The sequence below is a fragment of the Myotis lucifugus genome, unplaced genomic scaffold, assembly GCF_000147115.1.
Source record: "Myotis lucifugus unplaced genomic scaffold, Myoluc2.0 scaffold_256, whole genome shotgun sequence".
NCBI lineage: Eukaryota > Metazoa > Chordata > Mammalia > Chiroptera > Vespertilionidae > Myotis > Myotis lucifugus.
Window position 1 is genome coordinate 1273405 of NW_005871304.1, and position 23630 is coordinate 1297034.

Sequence of the window (23630 nt, forward strand, 5' to 3'; positions counted from 1 at the left end):
CACCCCCCCCCCCCCCCCCCCGTGCAAAAATTTCGTGCACTAGGCCTCAGGTATATATAGATTATGTATGTATGTGAATATAATTATGAGCAATAAAAATGAATAAAATAATAAAATATATTACACATTCTAACAACTTTGACTATATGCTATTTTTTTTTCTTCAATTAGAGGTTAGTCCCATTTTAAAAGAATTTGGCTCCTAATTCATTGGGACAACAGTTCTCAGTTTGAACCTTACAGGGCACTTTGCAATCCTTTTACAAACTGCTGAGCAGCAGAATCCCACATTTAAAAGGTTGTGGCAGCAAAATTACCCCTCTCAATGAAAAATTTACATAGAACTACACAACTCATTGCAGCAGCTTTAAATCCTTTGTATCACAGAACAATGACTGCTTTATCATTGCTAGTATTCCAGCATTTCTAGAGGGTTCCTCTTACTACATCACTATGATGAGATCCTGTGAGATGACCTAGGGCAGTGGTCGGCAAACTGCAGCTCGCAAGCCACATGAGGCTCTTTGGCCCCTTGAGTGTGGCTCTTCCACAAAATACCGACTTCTGCGCATGGGCCACGAAGTTTCAATCGCACTGTATGTGCACACCCGCACATGGAATTTTGTGGAAGAGCCACACTCAATGGGCCAAAGAGCCGCATGTGGCTCGCGAGCCGCAGTTTGCCGACCACTGACCTAGGGTTTTCAAACATACCAGCAAAGCAGAGGGGCTGGTACCAGATTCATACTGGCAAACCTTTATGAATCTCAGTTGATGACAATATAAGTGTTCCTCTAATGCATCCTCATCATTTGATGCTTCAACTTACAAGATGGTAAGCACTATAAGACATGATCAGTTGTTCCCTAGCTTAGCCCTTAGCACATTGTAAGTGCTACAAACACTGAATGAATCTCTCCCACATGGTTTCATAGTCTGTTTACTAATAAATCCCTCCAGTAACATGAAATTCAAACACTATTTTTAGAGAATTCTGGCTACTAAAAAGATCTTTTTCTCACTAAATTCTGAATTCCCTGTAACAACTTGCTGAGTGGAAGAGAGAGGTTTAGTACTGGTTCTCATCCCTTTCCTACAAGAGAGCTTTCAAATATGAGAAAGTAAGTAACGTGGAATACTATTCTGCAATAAAAAGGAATGAACTATTGATACATGTAACAAATGCATGAATCTCCAGGGTATTATGCTGAGTGAAAAAAGCCAATCTCAAAAGGTTATACATAATATGATTCCATTATATAAAATTCTTAAAATGACAAAATTGTAGAAATAGAAAACATTAGTTGTTGCCAGAGGGTAGGGGTGAGGAAAGGGGGAGGTGCAGGGAGGTGGCTGGGGGTAAAAAAGAGTAGCACATGGATCCGGATAGTGAACTGCTCTGTATCTTGATGGTGGTGGTGGTCACATAACCCACATGTATTACATACTGCCCTAAGAACAAAAAAACAGCCCTAGCTGGTTTGGCTCAATGGATAGAGCGTTGGCCTGCGGACTGGTTTGCGGGCTCCATCCCCAGTAGGGGGCATGCAGGAGGCAACCGATCAATGATTCTCTTTCATCATTGATGTTTCTATCTCTCTCTCCCTCTATCCTTCCTCTCTGAAATCAATAAAAATAAACCAAAAAAAATAAACAAACAAACAAAAAACACCACACTCACAAATGAATGCATACAAAACTGGGGAAATTCAAATAAGGTCAGTGGATTGTATCAATATCAATTTCCTAATTATGCTATTATACTATAATTATGCACTATGTTAGCATAGAGCAAAATGGGTGGTGGGTATACAGTGTTCTCTGTATTATTTCTCTTATAACTGCATATAAACCTACAATTATCTCAAAAACACACACATAAAAACAAAAAAGGAGAATCTAATTATCTACAAAGGGGTTATTCTCATTGTGGCTTAACTTAACAAGAAATCATGCCTTTAATCTGATAGCCCCTAGAAGTACTTGGCTTGATAGAGCAGTTATCTTGATATCTCATGTTCACCACTCTCTCACATTTTAGAAAGGAAACCCAAACACTTAACCTAGTTACAACAAATACAGGCACCCAAAAGAATTCCGAATAGCACTTACTTTTGTACACTGTGCAGCAGGCAGGAGATCAACAAACACCTTGAGGTCTGTAAAACAGCAAGGTTTATCCCCAAACTTTTTAAAATACTGAAACATTAATTCTTCTGGGTCACCTAAGAGAGAAAAATAAAAACCACAAAGTTATTCTGGACTGAAGCAATTTCTAATTAAAGTAAAGGTCTGATTTGAAAAATCTTTAAATTAAAATTTTGTTTGAATGCTTGAGTGAGAGTGAATGAGAATAACAATGAGGGCTGGCCTGCGGCTTGATAGTTAAAAATAAAAAAATACTTTTAAAAGGAGTAGAATCTTACATTCAGTTTACCTACTAATACTTAGGAAATGTGAAGCTTTTCATTCAATTAAAATTTAAACAGTTAAAAAGTTTTCATCAAAGTTTAAAGAGTTCAGTTTACATGCAAACATTAAACAAACATGCTTCTCTACAACAGTTCCTGAACTACTGCAGTATCAAATACATGTTAATTAAATGAAAGGTAATGTTGGTTAATAGCCACACCAACAGAAGAGAAAATAAATGGGAAGAACCTCAGGCCAATAACTCCAGCAAGATCACCCACTATTAAAAATTTAAACCTGGAAATGCAGAAAGCTACCAGTTCGTTTTATTTTTTCCTCAAATTAAAAACAAAAAATAAAAAATAAAATGTTCTCAAATTGAACGAGGTTTAAGAAGCAGAGATTCTAACCAAGGAGTTGTGTAAGATTTTAGGTCCCAGTTCCTATTCACATGTGTTTGGGAACAGAGGTCCCTCTAACCAATTTTCACAGGACTCTGTGATTCAGAGACTGAAAATCACTCACTGGTCTGGTAAAAGAAAAAAAAAAAGTTTTTTTATTGTGGAGACTAGACAAATTCGACAAATTCACTAATCTATAAGATGTGGGCTGGCAATAAGGAAGAGAAAGATAGAAGATAAATATATTAACTGTCAAAGCAAATCCAAAGACTTTTATATCCAGCTTTGTAGAGAAAACAATTACCTGGAATCTATTTTAATAATATCTTACTACAGGTCATGCAAAAATTTTCATTTGCAATTCTGGAACTAACATACACAGATTATTGAGGTAGACGCAAGAAAGAAGTGAACATGGAATTCAAAATTGATTGTGAGTAATCTACATAGGGAATGACAGAGAGAAGTTCACAGTTCATTTCAGAAGGAGCTACAAAGAACATTAATTAGATGATTAAAATGAAGAAAGATATTCTAGGACAGGTTTTAGGTATTATAAGTGCTCATCATCCCAGGACAACTGGTCCCTAAAAAAATCCCTCTTAAAGTTTATAAAATTCCACTGAGAACAAAATTTCCATAACAATAAATGGAGGAAAAAGCTTTCTTTGGAACTTAAAAAATGAAATTGAAAAATGTTAAAAGCTTATTATCTTAAACATAACAAAATTTAGGGCATTATTATTATAAGCTAACACTTAGTATTAACAAAGAATTACTGTTTTGGGGGAGAAGGAATGCCATTTTTCCAACAAAATTATAAACTAACACAATATGACACCCTTCACTTCTTGTGCAATAAGCTAAAACATTCATTTTATAAAAACATCTAAATGCTTCATCAAAGTTCCTGAAGGCCTCTCTTAATGCTTCACTATCCAAATACTTATTTTCTCCCACATTATTATCCTTATAAACTTTATCTTCGTTAATTGCCCTAACTCTGCTAGACAGTCTTTCATCAATGTAAGAGCTGGGAGCAGATTTTCAATAAAACTTTCATCCACTTCAAGAAATTCTGAAACTTTTATGAAACTGGTTATTTTACTTTGAAATTGATTTTGATATTATTGTTGGATCAGCAAAAAGAAAAAGAAAATGTCTGACAAAGACTCTGATGGATAAGAGAGAGATTGAGGGCTAATTTTATAAGTGATCCATTCATTAGTAAATATTTTCAGGTTATGGAGACATTTGCTTCCTACACATGACTCTGTTATTGTAGGCTTCAGATAAATGAATACTGCACTTGGGTATTAAGGGCTTCCCTGTACTGTCTCCAGGATTCCCAAGTATCACTACAGTTTCTTACCTAGTTTGTACTCATCATTAAAACCTTGACGTCGTAAACGTCTAATCAGCTCCAGTTTAGCTAGATGTGGTCCTCGAAGATGACGAGAACTTTTAGATTCTTCTGTTATCCGATCTTCTATAAACTTCACAGCTTCTTCTGCAGAATAATGTACTTCTCCTTCTAAAGAGCTGGGTATAAACACACGAAAAAGGTATTTTGTGCCTCTACTGTCCATTCCAAAAGTTAAAGCAAAACTGATTTGAAGAAACAAATAAAAAAATAAGATAAAGCATTTTGATAATTATAAAACAACTAGAGGCCCGGTGCACGAATTTGTGCATGGGTGGGGTCTGGCTGGCCCGCCTCGATAGAGGGCAATGGGATGGGCTGGTTGGGGGGAGGGGACGTGGGAGGTTGGCTGGCCGCCCCCCCCCCCCAATGGGTGGGCGGGCTAATCAGAGGGCCGATCAGGACAGGGCCGGCCGGGGGGAAGGGGCTCTGGGCAGTTGGCAGGGCAACCCCCACTCCCTGGTTGTACTTGGGTCAAACTCCGGGTCGAGGGGAAGATTTGCATATTATCTTTTTATTATATAGGATACAAATGGAATAAAAGAGCTGTAAGCATATTCTGGCAGATAACATGGCATATGATTACTCCCAATTGTGGCATTTGATTACTGCTGAGTGATTAACCAACTCTACCTCTTTAAAAAAAAAAAAAAGAATGGATCATTTTTGCAATAAGTTTTACTTTAGCCCTAGCTGGTTTGGCTCAGTGGATAGAGCTGAGGCTTGTGGGCTGAAGGGTCCTGGGTTCGATTCCAGTAAAGAGCATATGCCCAGGTTGTGAGCTCAATCCCCAATAGGGAACGTGCAAGAGGCAGCTGATCAATGATTCTCTCTCATCATTGATGTTTCTATTTCTCCCTCTCCTTCCCTCTCTGAAATCAATTTAAAAATTAAAAAAAAATTTTTTTTTACTTTATAATTTTACAAAATGGAAAAAAAAATCCGACTTTGCAAGTGACAAAATTATTAAGACAGGAAAAGAGAATTCAATTAGGCTTACAATGAAATTTTTTTGCTACAATGTATTTAAAAATGCCATTGTAAAATAAAAGAAAAAAAATAGCAAAACAAAGCAACAACAACAAAAACAGTGCCACTGTAATTCAGGAAAGAAGACAACTTACTGTTCACCTTCAGCAGGAGGAGTCCAGGCCTCTTCAATCAGTCGAAAGACAGAATCGAAATAAGTCAGATAGAATTGCCAGTCATCTGAGCTAAAAATCAGATTGAATGGTACACACAGGATTAAACACAAGTTGTGACAAATCTGCGTTAGGAACCATGATATTCAACTTATTTCTAAGTTATACTTTAGTTCTTACTAGTAGCCTACCCTTCCCTCTGGGTTTCCCCTACAGCCCCAAAATCACAGCACTCTAGAGGCGTTTTAAAAGTAAAAAACTTTTAAGATACTACTCTTTCCTTCAATAAAATGATCAGATCTAGAAAATTAATATTCTTAACAGAAAACTCCCCACATTAGCACTTCCGAAATGGGGGAGAGGGGAAGGTTAGGCTAATATTGAATATTAAATTTGACAAATGATTTTCAGTGTTCATTTTAAAGACCTAATAACTCTTTACTGAAAGATGGTTCATCAAAAACTTTTTTTTAAATTTTAAAGTTTTCAGGACACACTTTATGCCCAAAAATCTCAAAAGACATAGACAAAACACATCAATAATGACACCTGAAAACCCCATTCTAGTCATATAGTCCAAAAAGAAGCATCTACTCACTTTTTCAATAAGAGGCGCCGGGAAAGGGCGTTGCATTCTGGCCACCTGCTCAGCTTCTTGTACATAGCCATGCATTTATTTTCCCGACTCTGAATCTCACTAGTCAACTTCTCTACAATTCAAAGTTATAATAGTTGATAAGCTGGCTTCATTTTTGCTCAGAAACCAAAATAAAGTCCAAACACAAAAAGGAAAATAGCACATGTTCCCTCTCTCAGAAAACGGAGCCACCATTAGATACAAACTACTATCTTATTAAAAAAACTAGAGGCCCAGTGCACAAAAATTTGTGCATTCGAGGAGTCCCTCAACCCGGCCTGTGTCCTCTCGCAGTCTGGGAACCCTCAGGGAATGTCCACTACACGGGGAGCAGGCCTAAGCCCGCAGGCGGACATCCTCAGCGCTGCCGTGGAGGCAGGAGAGGCTCCCGCCACCCCTGCTGCGCTCGCCAACTGTGAGCCTGGCTTCTGGATGAGCGGAGCTCCCCCTGTGGGAGCACACTGACCAACAGGGGGCAGCTCCTGCATTGAGCATCTGCCCACCCTGGTGGTCAGTGCACATCATAGAGACCGGTCATTCCACCATTCAGTCAATTTGCATATTAGCTTTTTATTATATAGGCTATTTTACTGAAAAGAAAAAAAGTACATTTCTGATAGTAAACTTTTACAATATTTTTTTTCTGTAAAAGACAAGGATCCAAAAAGATAGATAGATAGGAAGAAAGAAAAGAAAAGAAAAGAAAAGAAAAGAAAAGAAAAGAAAAGAAAAGAAAAGAAAAGAAAAGAAAAGAAAAGAAAAGAAAAGACAGGATCCAGAATGTATTGAGTTGAGGCTCTAGTATGTGGGATACACATATAAAGCCCCAATAGAATCTCGGGACTGGTATATTTAGTCCACAGACAGATTTCCCATCCAGCTTAGACTGGAATGGGATGAGCAAGGTGACAGAGATGTTAGGAGAAAGATAAAAAAAATGAACAGAGATGAATCAAACTCTTTCCCAACAGCTGAAAGGAGGAAAACTACGACTATATTTCTGACCAAATTAAATTTGCCCTGTCCTTTTCTAGCAGATTAGCAGATTAAGGATACTGACAATTACATTATGAATTTCCTATAGTCTAAATTTAAACTACACGCAGAAATACAATCTAGATGAGTAGAAACAGAAAGGCTGACTTGTACCCATCTGCAAGGAGGCTGAAAGTAAGAGAGTAAGTAATGTTAAACACACACACACACACACACACACACACACACACACACACAAACTCCTGCTACATCTATATATATAAAAGCCCAGCGACCTGAACGGCAGAACAACCAGAACGACCAGTGGCTATGATGCACACTGTGGTAGCTAACCAGCCTGATCTGGGCCCCAATCAGCCCCCCGCAACCGCCCACAGCCCCTCACCCCCACTAGCCCAGTCCGATGGGCCCCCATCGGGGCAGGCTGGCCAGACCCCACCCATGCATGAATTCGTGCACCAGGACTCTAGTTTTATATAACTAGTTAAGTGTCATTTAGTGTAACAGTTCTATGACTGCACTCTAATAAAAGATATATATTACATATTTGTATGAAACAAAGTTTTTTTAATGACTACCCAATGAGAGAACTGAAGTTATTCATCTATAATTTAGTTAGTCCCAAAGACTGTAAAAGCACAATTAAAAAATCAGGTTTAGCCCTGCCAGTGTGGCTCAGTGGTTGTGCGTCGACCTATGAACCTGGCCAGGGTTCGATTCCCAGTCAGGGCGCATGCCCAGATTACAGGCTCAATCCCCAATAGTGGGTGTCTCCCTCCCTCTCTGAAATCAATAAAAATATATTTTAAAACAAACAAACAAACAAAAAAACCAACCAGGTTTACTGAGGCAATAACTGCATTTCCAAGAATTTCTCCTAAGGAAATCATCACACATGTTTAAATAGATAGGAAGCAAAAATCTTTGTCACTCCCTGGCCAGGTGGTTCAGTAGGTTGGAGCATTGTCTTGTAAATGAAAAGATTCAATTCCTGGCCAGGGCACATACCTGGGTTGCCGATTCATTCCCCAGTCAAAGTGTTTCTCTCTCACATCGTTTTTTTAAAACAAATAAACAAAAACACTCACAGACACAGACAACAATATGGTGATTACCAGAGAGAAAGGGCAGTGGGGGAAGGTAGAAAAGGATAAAAGGGGGATAAATGGAGATGAAAGGAGAACTGACTTGGTTGGGGTGGTGAACACACAATACAAAATAGAGATGATGTATTATAGAACTGTACACCTGAAATCTAAATATTTTATTAACCAATGTCACTCCAATAAATTCAATTAAAAATATACTTTAAAAATAAATAAATGTATGACACAGAAAAATCTGGAAAAACATAAAATGATCATAAGTGACTTTTTTATGTCTTTATATCTTTGTTTCTCTATGAGAAAGAAATTTTCCACAATAAACATTTTTCATGTTTAAGCAGGAAAAAATACTTTAAAACTTTCAAAATTACCTCCTAATTTTCCTCTGATGACATCTAAGGCTTCCTGGTACTTTCCCAAACGCTCCAGGATCATATAATAAAGTTCAACCTTACAGAAAAACAAACAAGTGCAACCACTGAAACTTTTCAATAATAAAAAGACAGTCATGGAGATGTAAAGTACAGCACAGGGAATACAGTCAATAATACTGTAATAACTATGTATTGTGCCAGATGGATATTAGACTTATCGGGGGGGAGGGGGAATAACGTCATAAATTACATAAACATCTAACCACTATGCTGTACACCTGCAACTAATATAAGATATTGAATCTCAACTGTAATTAAAAAAGAAAAAATAGTCATTTGTATGTTTTTAAAAAGTTATCTAATAGAAAAGGACACTATTCTCAAATGAGATGAAATTAACAGTAAGAATCAGACAACAGAGTCTTCCCTATCTATATACATCTCAGTCTAGAGGACTTGCTGAAACAGCTCCATGTTCATTGTCTAAGCTGGGGTTTCCAAAGCTTCACATTTACACAAAGGGCAAGAGTGAAGACCCAGCTCTCTTAACTAGAATAAAACAACAGTTCTTAATATTATAATATTTATTGTAGCAATATCAAAATCATACAAATACAAAAGTAGGGCTTAAATTACTCACTTCAGCCTCTGCTTCTATCTTGTCCTCTTTCACCATTTTTTCTACCATTCTCTCAGCAAGGGGCAGAAACATTGTTTTTGAGAGGTTTTCATCCTGTGCTGATATAGACTAGAAGAGAAAATAATAAATGTTTCATTCTAATTTCTCCCTGCCTGCACTATTTATATTACCATGCAGACCATTACTATGACTCCAGCACATAATTATCAATATACTATGTCAAATATCAGGCCTAATTTGAACCTGCCAAAAAGATACACTAGAGTGGTTTGCTTTACAAGAGATTTCTTTATTAAAAATTCATTATCCTATGCAATCTTGAAATGCTGAGTTTCCACATGACCTAACTTTTAAATAGATTATTCAAACATTTTTCTAGAAATATGTTAAGAGGGAGTATGCCTATACTGTTTATTATATACAAAGAGTATCATCAAGTGTTTGAAAAGCCTTTCAGATGTTTTGAGATGTTCATACTTTGGAAGAGACATGCCAATTGTTTATACAGCTTACTATTAGCTACAATTACCTTAGATTGGTAATTAAAATCAATGAATGATATTAATAATTTTAACACTGCCAGATTCTGCTCAGAGTTCATTTATCCCCTGTAAACAACCTTTCAGGGTAGCTATTATGCTTATTTTATAGATAAAATGATGAGATTCCCCACTGCACTCCAAGACATGAGGTGAAGCCAGTATTTGAACGCAGACTTGTCTAAACCCAGAGGCTCTCTGTTCTTAACTGCTACATTTTAACTCCTACCTCCCCATCCTCTCCTACAACATATCTCATTTCAGTCCTTACAGTAGCTCTGGGAGATAAGCATCTCCATTCTGTAAAAGAGCAAACCAAGGCTCAGAAAGCAAAAGTGATAAAACAAGGTCACCCAGTTCAATAACCTATGCACTAACCAACAATATTGTCTTAAAGACAAACGTCAGGTCAAAATATCTAACATCTCAGGGTACATACTTGATTAAATAACCCAGTAATGAATCTAAGATTCAGGGAAAATACAATCTGTGCTACACACAAATAAACCAATATACCAACTCATAAAGAATACCAAAACTCCCCAACTCAAAAAGTCAACTGACAATATGGAAAGCCCCTGTTTGAGACATGCTACAACACATGACTACCCAAGACGTTCACAGGATACCTTAAGGACAGTAACTATATACAAATATAAAAACAAATCTCAATCCCATTGTGAATGCCATACTCACTTGCATAATTAAGCTCATCACAGACCAAAAGTAGTAAGGGTTTTTGGGGACAATCTTATATAGAGTCATGCCAGCCTGAAAGACAGAGAGCCATAAATACTTAATTTAGAAAAGATCATACAGAGGGCAGTTAATGATCTAGATATGTGGCAAGATATCTAGGAGAACAACAACACGTTTACATATCCCAGTTCCTATAAGTGCCGTGACTTGATGGATATTATATTTTGGCTAGCAATATAGGTAATCACAAGTGTGAACTTTTACATCAGAATATTTCACCTTTGAAACATATTTTCTCAAATTAAAACCCAGTATTTCCAGCACTAGCTGGTTTAGCTCAGTGGATAGAGCGTTGGGACTGTGGACTGGAAGGTCCCGGGTTTGATTCCAGTCAGGGGCACATGCTCGGGTTGCAGGCTCAATCCCCAGTAGGGGGCGTGCAGGAGGGAGCTGATCAATGACACTCTCTCATCATTGATGCTTCTATCTCTCTCTCTTCTCCCTTCCTCTCTGAAATCAATAAAAATATATTTAGAAAATAAATAAAGTAAAATAAAACCCAGTATTTCTAGAAAATACTGCAGTACAACATAGTCCAAATAGAATACCAAAGCAAACACAAAATTTGGGTTATGAATGTACATAAGTAAACAAACTTTACTGATGACAAGATACTAACCAGTTATAATAAAACAAATAAACAAAGAAATCTAGACAGTATATTTAAAACTTAAAATTAGAAAAGATTACTGACATAATTGAAAAATTTCTTAGGTCAGGAAAATAATCAGGTTCTTTGAAGACACCATTAATTAGAACTGAACCCTTTCATTGTGAAATAGACAGTATACAAATACTGTACTTAAAAGCAGGGGCATAAAAAGAAAGAGCACCTGGCCGGTGTGGCTCAGTGCTTAAGCATTGATCCATGAACCAGGGGGTCATAGTTCATTCGATTCCCGAATGGGGCACATGCCTGGGTTGCTGGCTCAATCCCCAGTAGGGGGCATGCAGGAGGCAGCCAATCAATGATTCTCTCTGATCATTGATGTTTCTATCTCTCTCTCCCTCTCCCTTCCTCTCTGAAATCAAAATATATATTTTTTTAAAAAGAGCAAAATAGATCTATTAATATGTAACAGAAGATCTATCCATAATTAGCCAAGTAGTAATCAATGCTATGAACTCAGTCACCTAATAATCACAGTTACTTTCTTTTTTGTTTTGATCTTTTGCCTATCTTCAATCCACTTTAAAAATTTCATGGAGCTTCTATTAAGGAAATGCCTATTCCTGCCAAGGAAACAAAGATTGTGTCCCAGTCTCAAAGACACTTAAAAGCTAAGGAAATATAAGCCCTGGCCAGATAGCTCAGTTGGCTAGAGCATCATCCCAATACGCCAAGGTTGCTGGTTCAATCCCTGGTCAGGGCACATACAAGTAACAAGCAATGAACACGTAAACAAGCAGAACAACAAATCAAATGTTTCTCCCTAAGAAAAAAAAAGATCAACCAATGAATCATAAATAAGTGGAACAACAAATCGATGTTTCTCTCTCAAATTAATAAAAAAGTAAAATAAAAGCTAGGGAAAGATAAGACAAATACACATGACTAAAATATATTTGGCAATAAACATCCTATACAAAAACACCATGCTAGGTTGTTTCTAAGAAAAGCAAGGTTAAGTTTCCTTATTCCTTTCTTCTTTCTTTAAGGAAAAGTAGGAAAGGGAATTTTATCAATTAAGCCTTCTCCAAAGTAGCAGTCTTTCAGATGGACCCTAAAGTTTTAAACAGAATGTATATAGGCAAAGATGGGAGTAAGGAAATATATACAAATACAAATATTTGGGCAAATATTTGGATGAATGAATCAATTCTAAGTAGGAACAATATTAGTCTGAATAAAAACATTAATCAAAGAAAAATATGCTGACAAGAACAAGTAGGACATTTGGCTAAACCAAAGGATTAAGAAGAGTGAGTAGTAGGGAAAAGGGCTAAAAGGTAGACTGAGGCACCTTTGTTGTAAGGCATTCAAAAGGAGTCTGAAGGAGTAAGGAACTAATGTGTATATATCTATACTCTTCTCAGAAGAGTATTTTAGCAGTGAAAAAGAAAAATAGGATGACAGAAGACATGAAGTGATGAGGAACTAAACCAGGATGAAATAAATAAAATAGGAAAGAGACCTCAAAGACACTGTGGAGGGAGAACGAAGATGACCTGGAGACAAAACAGATAGAGTAGAAGGAGAGTCCAAGATGGTTTGAGGTCCGTACTTCCAACACCAAACTCAATAGGAATGGAATGTAAAGTGTTAATTTTACTTGATAATTTGGGGAAAGAAAACATTTTTATAATGACACACAAAAATAAAAAGAAATAGGATATAAAATATAAATTTTTAATATAAAAGACAAATTGTCATGTCCACACCCTATCTTACAGACACTAATATTCTGCTGATACACAAAACTTTTGAAGATAGACGAGTCTGAAAACCATGGCTGTAAACTGGTGACTCAGAGAACCAAAATGTCATTTACAGAAAAAGGAAAGTCTAATCACAATGTGAATGACTAGAAACTCTTCATTCAAGGGGATTTTAAAAAGCACCTGCCAGAGATGTCACTGGGGAAGTAGAAGTTTTCTGATTCTCTGGCTTCCTCCCTTACCTCCACCAGTTTATGAAAATCATTCATTTATTTAACAAATATTTATTGTGCAGATGCTTTCGAGGAGCTGAGGATTCAGCAATAAACAAAACAGAAGCCCTCACCTGCATGAAGCATGACATTTAATTTGTAAAATACCTATTACCTTAGACTGACATACCGCTTTCAAAATAAACATACATATAAGCTAAAAAAATGTAACTACCATAAACAGCAACACAGGTAGAATAAAAATTAAGCCTTCTATTCTAAAACATTTAACACTAGAGAACTCCATTCTTTCAATACATGAAACTAGAATAATGCAAAAGCAAGATATAGGTAAAACATATTAAAGAACTGTAGTTGTTAACCTGGGCAGGTAGCTCAGATGGTTAGAGCATAGTCCTGATATGCCAAGGTTGCATGTTCGATCCCCAGTCAGGGCACATACAAGAATTAACCAATGAATGCATAAATAAGTGGAAAAACAAATTGATCTTTCTCTCTTTCTCTCCAATCAATTTAAATAAATAAATAATTTGCCTAGACTCTGAAATTTTTTAAAAATTAAAAATGTAATTGTTAAGCCACATCGAAGCAATATCTCCAAAAATCAAGATACAAAACTGCCTAACCAGGTGACTCAATTGGTTGAGGACTGTCCCATACACCAAACAGGTTAGGGTTTGATTTCCAGGCAAGGCACATGCCTAGGTTACAGGTTGGATTCCCCATCAGGCATGTATGGGAAGCAACCCATTCGATGTTTCATTCTCACATCGATGTGTCTCTCTCTCTTTCCTTCTTCCTCTCTCTCAAAAATCAATAAAAACATGTCCTCAGGTGAGGATTAAGAAATATATATATAAAAACTTAGGTAAGCACATAGAAAATTAATTTTAAGGATTTATATTAATATAGTATCTTCCACCCTCCCTGATTATTGTAACTTGATATTTAAAGAATAAAAAGTGGTTCTCAACCTTCCTAATGCCGCGACCCTTTAATACAGTTCCTCATGTTGTGGTGACCCCCAACCATAAAATTATTTTCGTTGCTACTTCATAACTGTAATTTTGCTACTGTTATGAATCGTAATGTAAATATCTGATATGCAGGATGTATTTTCATTGTTACAAATTGAACATAATTAAAGCATAGTGATTAATCACAAAAACAGTATGTAATTATATATGTGTTTTCCGATGGTCTTAGGCGACCCCTGTGAAAGGGTTGTTTGACCCCCAAAGGGGTCGCGACCCACAGGTTGAGAACCGCTGGAATAAAACAAAGACAAGAAAGTTCTGCCTTCAGAAAACATTACACCCACAAACAAGGCATGTTTTAAAAAAATACTAGCTTGGAATAAAAAGTAAGGCATGTAAATTCATTAAATAAAAAAAGTACTAGCTTGACATCATAATTCTCTATGCATGGGTTTATCAGTGCAGGTCTCATTTCTCGGAGATGTCCGCTTTACCCACTCATTAGTCCAAACGTGCACCAATGAGGAACCTTCACAGGAATACAAGGAACACCTAAAATGTGCGAACTGGCCAAAAAAAAAAAAAAGAACAAGTATCCCAAGCAATGGGGATTCCCCTCACGCCCCACCCCCGTGGACTTAAAAATCTCATCAGGCTATAAATAATTACAAATTAGATGTAAACTTTAAAGTTAATCTTTCTATGATCTGTTCATTTTTTGCTCTGAGATTTCTGCCCATTTTCTGAAACTGTAACAGCAATCTGTTGCAGGGGAAGTTGAAGCCAACTTACCAGAACCAGACAAAACATATACCATCAGGCCACAAAAGAGGAACAACCAAATTTCCCCCAAAGGAAACATTTTTAAAACTTGAACAACAGCTTATTTAAAAAAAAAAAACACACAAAGAAAATAATTGGCTGATCTCTACACACAAATACATAATTCAGTTCTACAGATATATGTAAATGTGCACATGTGCATGTACACACACCACTGCAGTTAAATCACATTAAAGAGACTTTGATCCCTAATAGCAAATCCCGCAGCCCAGGAGGTCTGGAAATCAAGTTACCTGTTGCATTTTCTTGTATTCGCCCACCCTGGCATAGGCCATGAAGAGGTGAGAGTGATATTCCTCACTACTAGGAACTTTCTTCACAGCTGCCTCATAAAGTTTTGTAACTAACTCCGCTAAGATAAAGAGAAATAAGATTTTCTTTCATTACTGAAGTATAACTTAAATCTTAACAGCATTTAATTTTTTATATTAAGTTCAACATTGAGCAAAACTAATCATTCATTACTCAGAAAAACAAATGTGGTAAAAATTTAAGGAAAAGCAAAAGAGTAAAAAATATTTAGGACACCAAGTATCTCTTGGAAGATAAACGGGGACATGAGATTGATGAGGAACACACAGGAAGTATTCTTAGCATTGATAATACTCTATTTCTATAAAGTTGAGCAGTACGTTCATCAAACTGTTTAGTGTTATATCAAATATATTCTTCTATAATATGTATTAAGAAAAACAACTATTATTTCACAATAAAATATTCAAGAAATCAACAATAAAAAGCTTTCTTACAGATGAAATGGCAGATCATCTAGAATATGCTTAGAAATAATTTAGCAAGGGGAGGAGTATAGATAAAATTGATCATGTATCAATTATTACTGAAGATGGGTAATTAATACAATGGAATTTATTTTGTCTATATTTGAATTTTTATATATTAGAAAGTGAAAAAAGTGGCCTAGGCAGTGTGGCTCAGTTGGTTGGGCATCGTCCTGTGCGTGGGGGATGGGATTGCCAGTTAGATTCCTGGTCAGGGAGCATGCCCAGATTTCAGGCTTGATCCCCAGCAGGGAGCATGAAGGGGGCAGCCAATGGATGTTACACTCTCAGATGAATGTTTCTCTCCTTTCCTTTCAAAAAAACAAACAAACAAACAATAAAAAATATATATTATAAAAAAAAGTGACCCCAGCCAACGTGACTCAGTGGATGAGTGTCAACCTATGAACCAGGAGGTCATGGTTCAATTTCTGGTCAGGGTCAGGGCACATGCCCAGGATGCAGACTCAATCCCCAGTGTGGGGTGGGCAGGAGGCAGCTGATCAATGATTCTCTCTATCATTAATGTTTCTATCTCTCTCTCCCTCTTCCTTCCTCTCTGAAATCAATAAAAAGATATTAAAATTTTTTATTTTTAAAAAAAAGGTGATAAAAGGGTAACTCTCCCACTTAGCAAATCATAATGCCACAAATGAAACTCAAGTGCTCATTTCAATTCAAGGATCCTAATACACTGGAAAAAATTTCTGTCTACAGTCTTCAGAAATCATGGTTAATGCATTATTTTACCTTTGCCATCCACTCAAATCATGAGTGATAAGCAAATCAGACAAATAGAGAACTCAATCAGAAATAACCAAAAACTTAAGCTCAGGTTTAACACCAAGGAAAAGAAAGAAACTTACGACGATGCATCTCCCGGTAAAGAATAGTCAGTGCCTGCAGCGAGTTATCATCTGTGGGTTCAAGGGCTGCCACCTCCTGTGCCAAGGTAAAGGCTTCCTCTTGCTTCCCAGTTCTCTGTAATCCAATGGCCTTTAACACCTGACAGAAAGAAAAGACCAATCAGGTTGAAAAGGAATGAAAAAGAATCATAGAAAGCCAATTTGAAAGCACAAGATGTAAGGTATATCTAGATTGTTAATCAACTAAACCATTTTACTAAAAAATGAACAGATCAAGATTCTTTCCTAGCCCTAGCCGGTTTGGCTCAGTGGATGGAGCGTCGGCCTGCAGACTGAAGGGTCCCAGGTTCGATTCCGGTCAGGGGCATGTACCTTGGTTGCGGGCACATCCCCAGTAGGAGGTGTGCAGGAGGCAGCTGATTGATATTTCTCTCTCATCGAAGTTTCTAACTCTCTATCCCTCTCCCTTCCTCTCTGTAAAAAGTCAATAAAATATTTTTTAAAAAAAAGATTCTTTCCTATTTCAGCCATGTTAAGAATGCAAGCCCTGCCCTGGCCAGGAGGCCCAGTTGGATAGACCATCATTCCGATAGGCCAAGGGTTTGGGTTAATCCCTAGTAGGTGAACATACAAGAGGCAACTAATGAATGCATGAATAGGTGGAACAACGAATCAATGTTTCTCTTTCTCTCTCTCTCTCAAAAAGCAATAAGCATGTCCTCGGAAGAAGATTAAAGAAGAGAAAGAGAGCCCTAGTCAGTTTGGCTCAGTGGATAGAGCATCGGCCTGCGGACAGAAGGGTCCCGGATTCGATTCTGGTCACGGGCACATACCTTGGTTGCAGGCTCCTCCTGGGCCCCGGCCCTGGTTGGGGCAGGTGTAGGAAGCAACCAATCAATGTGTCTCTCTCACATTGATACTTCTCTCTATTTTCCCTCTCTCTAAAAACTCAATGGAAAAAAATCAATGGAGGAGAGAGGGAGAGGGCGAGGGCGAGAGAGAGAGAGAGAGAGAGAGAGAGAGAGAACGCAAAACATTGCTTAAAAGACTGTGAAAATAAAATAATTAGATAAGTTATGTTCAAAGAATTAAATAGCTAGCTTTTAACTCAATACTACTCATGGCATTTAAGTGATCAAGAAAATATTCTGAAAATTACTAAAGAGATTAAACATCTTTCTCACTTAAAGTCAAAATTACAATATATAACACAACAAATGTAAGTTCAAGGGCAAATAAACTTACCTTAGCACAATGAAGATCCTTATGTTTCTTCAATAATTTATCTGCTTGTTGAATTGCCATTTTATTATTACCATTATCAAGATAATCTATAAAAACAGAAATTATGATAGTTTATTCCTTCAACAACAAATATGAAAAATGCATAGGCTGGTATCAAATGTTTCAGAAAGTATAATAATTCCGTATTAAAAACATCGTGGAGCCCTAACCGGTTTGGCTCAGTGGACAGAGCGTCGGCCTGCGGACTCAAGGGTCCCAGGTTTGATTCCGGTCAAGGGCATGTACCTTGGTTGCGGGCACATCCCCAGTGGGGAGTGTGCAGGAGGCAGCTGATCGATGTTTCTCTCTCATCGATGTTTCTAACTCTCTATCCCTCTCCCATTCTCTCTGTAAAAAATCAATAAAACATATTAAAAAAAAAAAACATCGTGGAAAAACATACACATATCATGGAGCTCTGGCCAGATAGCTCAGTTGGTTAGAGCTGCATCCCCATATGCCAAGGTTGTGGGATAGATTCCCAGTCAAGGCACGTACAAGAATCAACCAATGGCCCTGGCAGGTATGGTTCAGTTGGTTAAGCCTCATCCCCTGCACCGAGAGGTCACCATTCAATTCCCAGTCAGGACACATGCCAAGGTTTCAGACTTAATCCCCAGTGGGGAGGCAAGTAGGAGGGAGCCAACTGATATTTCTCTCTCTCCCTTTCCCTTCCTCTCTCTCTAAAACCAATAAAAACAAACATCATAGAGCTCATTTTCACTCTAAATGACTAGGATGGTCCAAAATACCACTTTATATCCCTACAGCCATCTCTCATCCAAAAGCACTATAATCAGTTATATTAGTCCTTAATGAAGATTCAAACATATTTATATGATAGATGACGTTAATATTTTTACCTATGATAAACAGGTTTAGTCACCCAAAAATTAATTTAAAAAAAAAAAAATAACCCTTTCTAATATCCAAGCTTTAAATTTTACCAAATAGACAATGTTCCTTGAATAAAATGTTTAATGAGTTATACTTACTTTACCACAAAGTATAATTCTCTGAATTAGAAAATAAGATAAAGTTTTACCTATGGGAGGTGGGGGGAAATGGAAGGGATAAAGTCCAATAATATCAAGAGTGGGCAAGGATGCAGGAAGAAAGCACTTTCAAATACTGGTTGAAACTGAAACTAGCAATGACTTTGAAGAACAACTAACATCTAGGTTCCATAAGCTATGTATCCATTCCTAATCTTAAGGAATACGGGGACCCATTATAAAATTGTGCTAAGGGGAAAAGAGCAATCTGTTATTATTCAAAAGTCTAACAAAAGCAAGATTTATTTCCAGATGAGATGTACAAGAAAATGAGAGGTATTTTAAATGGGAAATGGTAGCTGTCAATTCTAAGTATAGAATAACTAAACACAGGCCAACCACAACCTACTATACTAATTTCAGATCCCTCTTTGCATATCAAGGTCCCATATCAGCATAGAGGCAGAGGATGAGGCATAAATAACTCAAAATAACCTATTTTGCAACAATGAGAGAGCAGGAACAACTCTCATTCATTGCTGGTGGGAATGCAAACTGGTACAGCCACTTTGAAAGACAGTTTGGTCGTTTATTTAAAAACTGAACATACTCTTACCATATGATCCAACAACTGTGCTCCTTGGTATCTACCCAAATAAGCTGAAAACTTACTTCCACACAAAAACCTGAACACAATGTTTAGAGCAGCTTTATTCATAATTGTTAAAACTTAGAAGCAACCAAGATGCCCTAAAATAGGCTAATGGATAAACAAACGGAGGAACATCCATATGATGTAATATTACTTGGCAATAAAAAAAAATGAGCTATCAAGTCACATAAAGAACATGGAGGAAGCTTAAATGCATATTGCTAAGTGTTTTAAAAAAGCCAATGTGGCCCTGGCCAGGTAGCTCAGTTGGTTGGACTATTGTCCCAATACACCAGGGTTACAGGTTCAATCCCCAGTAGAAGGCACATAAAATAATCTACCAAAATATGCATAAATAAGTGGAACAACAAATTGGTGTTTCTCTCTTTCTCTCTCTCAAATCAATAAATAAAATTTTTATGTATTTTTATTGATTTCAGGGAGGAAGGGAGAGGGGGAGAGAGATAGAAACATCAATGATGAGAGAGAATCATTGATCGGCTGCCTCCTCCATGTCCCCTACTGGGGATCGGGCCCACACCCAGGCATGTGCCCTTGACCAGAATCGAACCCGGGACCCTTCAGTTGACAGGCAGGTGCTCTAACCACTGAGAAACACCAGCTAGGGCAATAAATGAAAATTTTAAAGGCCAATTTGTAAAGCCATAAAGGCCACATACTATATAATTCCAACTATGTGACATTCTGGAAAAGGCAAAAATTAACACAATGAGTGGTTGCCAGGGACTGAAGGAATGAATATGTGGAGCACAGGGGATATTTAAGACAGTGACACTATTCTGTATGATACTGTGATGATGGATACGTGTCATCATATATTTGCCAAAACCCATAAAATGTACAACACAAAGAATGAACCACAGCCCAGCTGGCGTGGTTCAGTGGTTGAGCGTCAATCTATGAACCAGGAGGTCACGGTTCGATTCCCGGTCAGGCACATGCCCAGGTTGTGGGCTTGATCCCTAGTAGGGGGGCATGCAGGAGGCAGCCAATCAATTATTCTCTCTTATCATTAATGTTTCTCTCTTTCTCCCTTCCTCTCTGAAATAAATATCCCATATAATAAAACCCTAATATGAAAAAAAACCCTAATATGCAAATCGACCGAACGGCAGAACAGCCGGCAGAGCGACTGGTCGCTATGACACGCACTGACCACCAGAGGGCAGACGCTCAACACAGGAGGAGCGCCACTCAGCCAGAAGCCGGGCTCACGGCTGGCGAGCATAGCGGTGGTGGGAGCCTCTCCTGCCTCCGCTGCAGGCAGGCGGGCGGTAAGAAGCGAGGGGTCCCGGATTGCGAGAGGGTGCAGGCCAGGCTGAGGGGACCCCCCCCACCCCCTATGCACAATTTTTGTGCACCGGACCTCTAAAATATATATATATATATGAAAGAATGAACCATAATGTAAACTAGTAAACTATGTACTTTAATTATTAATAAGCTATTGGCTCAGCTACTTTAACAAATATACTACATTAATACAAGATGTTAATGACAGAGAAAAGGGTAGAGGGGAGGAGTGTGGGGATATATAGGAACTCTCTACTTTCCGCTCATTTCCTGTAAACCTAAAACTGCTCTAAAAAATAGTTTATTGCCCTGGCCGGTTTGGCTTAGTGGATAGAGCATTGGCCTGTGGACTGAAGGGTCCCAGATTCGATTCCGGTCAAGGGCACATGCCCGGGTTGCAGGCTTGATCCCCAGTGTGGAGCATGCAGGAGGCAGCCCATCAATGATTCTCTGTCAATATTGATGTTTCTCTCTCTCTCTCTCTCTCTCTCTCTCTCCCTTTCTCTCTGAAATCAATAAAAATATTTTTTAAAAATAGTTTATTAATAAAAAATACATTTAATAATAAATAATAAATTTAAAAATAATAAAAGCAAAGATTCCTTTCCAGAGAAGGAAAATGAGAAATGTTATAAGTAGGATAGAGGGTGGTAGTTATCAATTCTAAATATAGAAAGATAACTGAACACAGACCAGTTCTTAATCTATTACCACTACTGGTTCCTCACTGTTCATCAAAGCAGGTCCCAAATCAGCATAGGGATAGAGCAGGCATAGACAACTCACAATAATCTATAATCGTGGTGGCCTAGAGTGCTCTGAATAACAGAAATAGACTATCATTTTACCTAATGGTTTCAATTTTTCTCCAATAAATATATTACTAAAACTTCTGACAGCCACATAAATACATAAGTTTCATCTCTTTACTCCTCAATGCACTTAATATTGGTGAGCACCAATAATGCTAGGTAAGAAGATTAAAAAGAAGCCTTACTCTGGAGGAAGTCACAATGTAGGAAAAAGAGGTCAAAAAGAGTCTTATTGTGAATGGAATCACAACCTATAAAGGAAGATCAAAGACTAATAATCAGGTAGAGAGATTGGAGAATCAAAGAACTCTAAAAGCATACAACCTTGGCCTGAATACCCAGCAGGTAATACCAGTTTTCTTAAATCCTTAGCTCAGCTAATAAGCCTTCATTTGTCCTTTACAAAATATGACAGAGATACTTCAGCTCAATAAATGACAGTTCTTCCTAAATACTTGTTGCTGACCTCATGCTGAGTCAGTTCTAAGTTACTCCTGACTCAGTCCTAAAAGATCCAGGTTTACAGAACATATCCTGAAGTCTTCTCAAAGAGTAGACATCTTTGATGAGACGCCATATCTGAGATCTGCCCATAAATGGATCAAGCCAGAGTCAGGACTATAAGGACACTGAACTTTTCCCTCTGTAGCTGACAAGGCTCTGAAATTGTTGTCCCTACCTGCCCATGCCCTCTCCTCTGGAAATGGTTTCGACTGCCCTCTGCTGAAGGGGTAGGGCTGGATGACCATGTCTAGACCATGTAATTGTAGCCCAATGGGGTGGACATTTGACCCAAGCTGGATAAATCAGGTTTCTTCCTGATAATCTGAAACTGCAGCACTGAAAGCTGGACTCAGAAAGCTCATTTGGAAAGCAATAAATATGAGTCTGAGATTACCAGTAGCAGCTCAGGAATTTCCATTTTTGAAGGAGCCTTAGTTAGGGATGCAAGTTAGTTGATGGGGAATGAAGAAAAGGACTTATCTCTTGATTCTTCATTCACATAACATTTATAAAAGAATTAAAAAAAAATCGCCCTGGCTGGTTTGGCTTAGTGGATAGAGCGTCGGCCTATGGACTGAAGGGTCTCGGGTTCGATTCCGGTCAAGGGCATATGCCCGGGTTGCAGGCTCAATCCCCAGTAGGGGGCATGCAGGAGGCAGCCTATCAGTGATTCTTATCATTGATGTTTCTATCTCTCTCTCCCTCTCCCTTTCTCTCTGAAATCAATAAAAATACATTAAAAATATATTTTTTAAAAGAATTTAAAAATTTCAATTATCTTTATCAAAAAATTGGGGGAGGGGAAATGCAGCGTTGATTAAGCTCTAGCCACAGCTTGGTATGGCCACAAAGCCAAGATGTTGGGCCCTGAGTAAATTAGTAAGCAGCGAAAAAGTAAAAAATTTTAAAAAACAGCCTGAAGAACCAAGCAGAGAAAAGAAGACACACAGATAGAAGCAGACATGAGCATCTGAAAAAGAAGCTTCAGATCCTCACAGCTTTCCAGTTTCCATGAGGCCCTGAATCACTGCATTCCTGCCCTGGGCTCCCACAAGGGTTTATGGCAACCCCCCTTTACCTGAGCTATCAGTGGGTTTCTGTTTCTTGCACCTGGAAGTTTTAATTGAGACACTCCAGCACATGCAGCCTGCCATCAGGCTCCCCTTTCCTGGATGCCTCTCTTAATGACTACTGATTAATTGGTTGCCGAGTCTTTTGGGAAAAGTTTATTTTCATTTTACATTACTGATTCTAGAATATAAATTATGTACCTCTTGGAGAAAACAGGCCAATAAATATGATATGTAAGTCTGTTTTTTAGTAAATCTTTTTAAAACGAACTTAAGGGTAATTGTGATTTGACCATAAAGATTGGTGTTGTCCCCTTAATAACAAGAGTAAATCAAAATCAGCCATACACAAATCATGCAGAGGAAACAGTAAGATGATAGATCAGTTAAAGCGTTGTTTTCCAAAGCATAGGTACCAACACAACCGAAATGTTTTTAGGTGGTCCTTGCAGACAGCACTAGGTAATACAGTGAGAAAGTTGATTTCTTTTCT

The 23630-nt window shown here is 37.8% G+C and overlaps 1 protein-coding gene across 2 annotated transcripts in view; it reads right to left on the bottom strand.

Moving 5' to 3' along the window:
- NAA25 (N(alpha)-acetyltransferase 25, NatB auxiliary subunit) overlaps positions 1-23630 on the bottom strand; it is a 61233-nt gene that overhangs the window by 31986 nt on the left and 5617 nt on the right. For both annotated transcript variants that reach the window (XM_014464606.2, XM_006099042.3), the window contains exons 2-11: positions 17752-17837; positions 16507-16645; positions 15095-15213; positions 10367-10441; positions 9132-9239; positions 8489-8567; positions 5977-6088; positions 5361-5450; positions 4186-4355; positions 2113-2225 (exon numbers count right to left, since the gene is read on the bottom strand). In XM_014464606.2, coding sequence (XP_014320092.1) covers positions 2113-2225; positions 4186-4355; positions 5361-5450; positions 5977-6088; positions 8489-8567; positions 9132-9239; positions 10367-10441; positions 15095-15213; positions 16507-16645; positions 17752-17837 — 1091 coding nt within the window. The remainder of the gene's footprint in view (positions 1-2112; positions 2226-4185; positions 4356-5360; positions 5451-5976; positions 6089-8488; positions 8568-9131; positions 9240-10366; positions 10442-15094; positions 15214-16506; positions 16646-17751; positions 17838-23630) is intronic.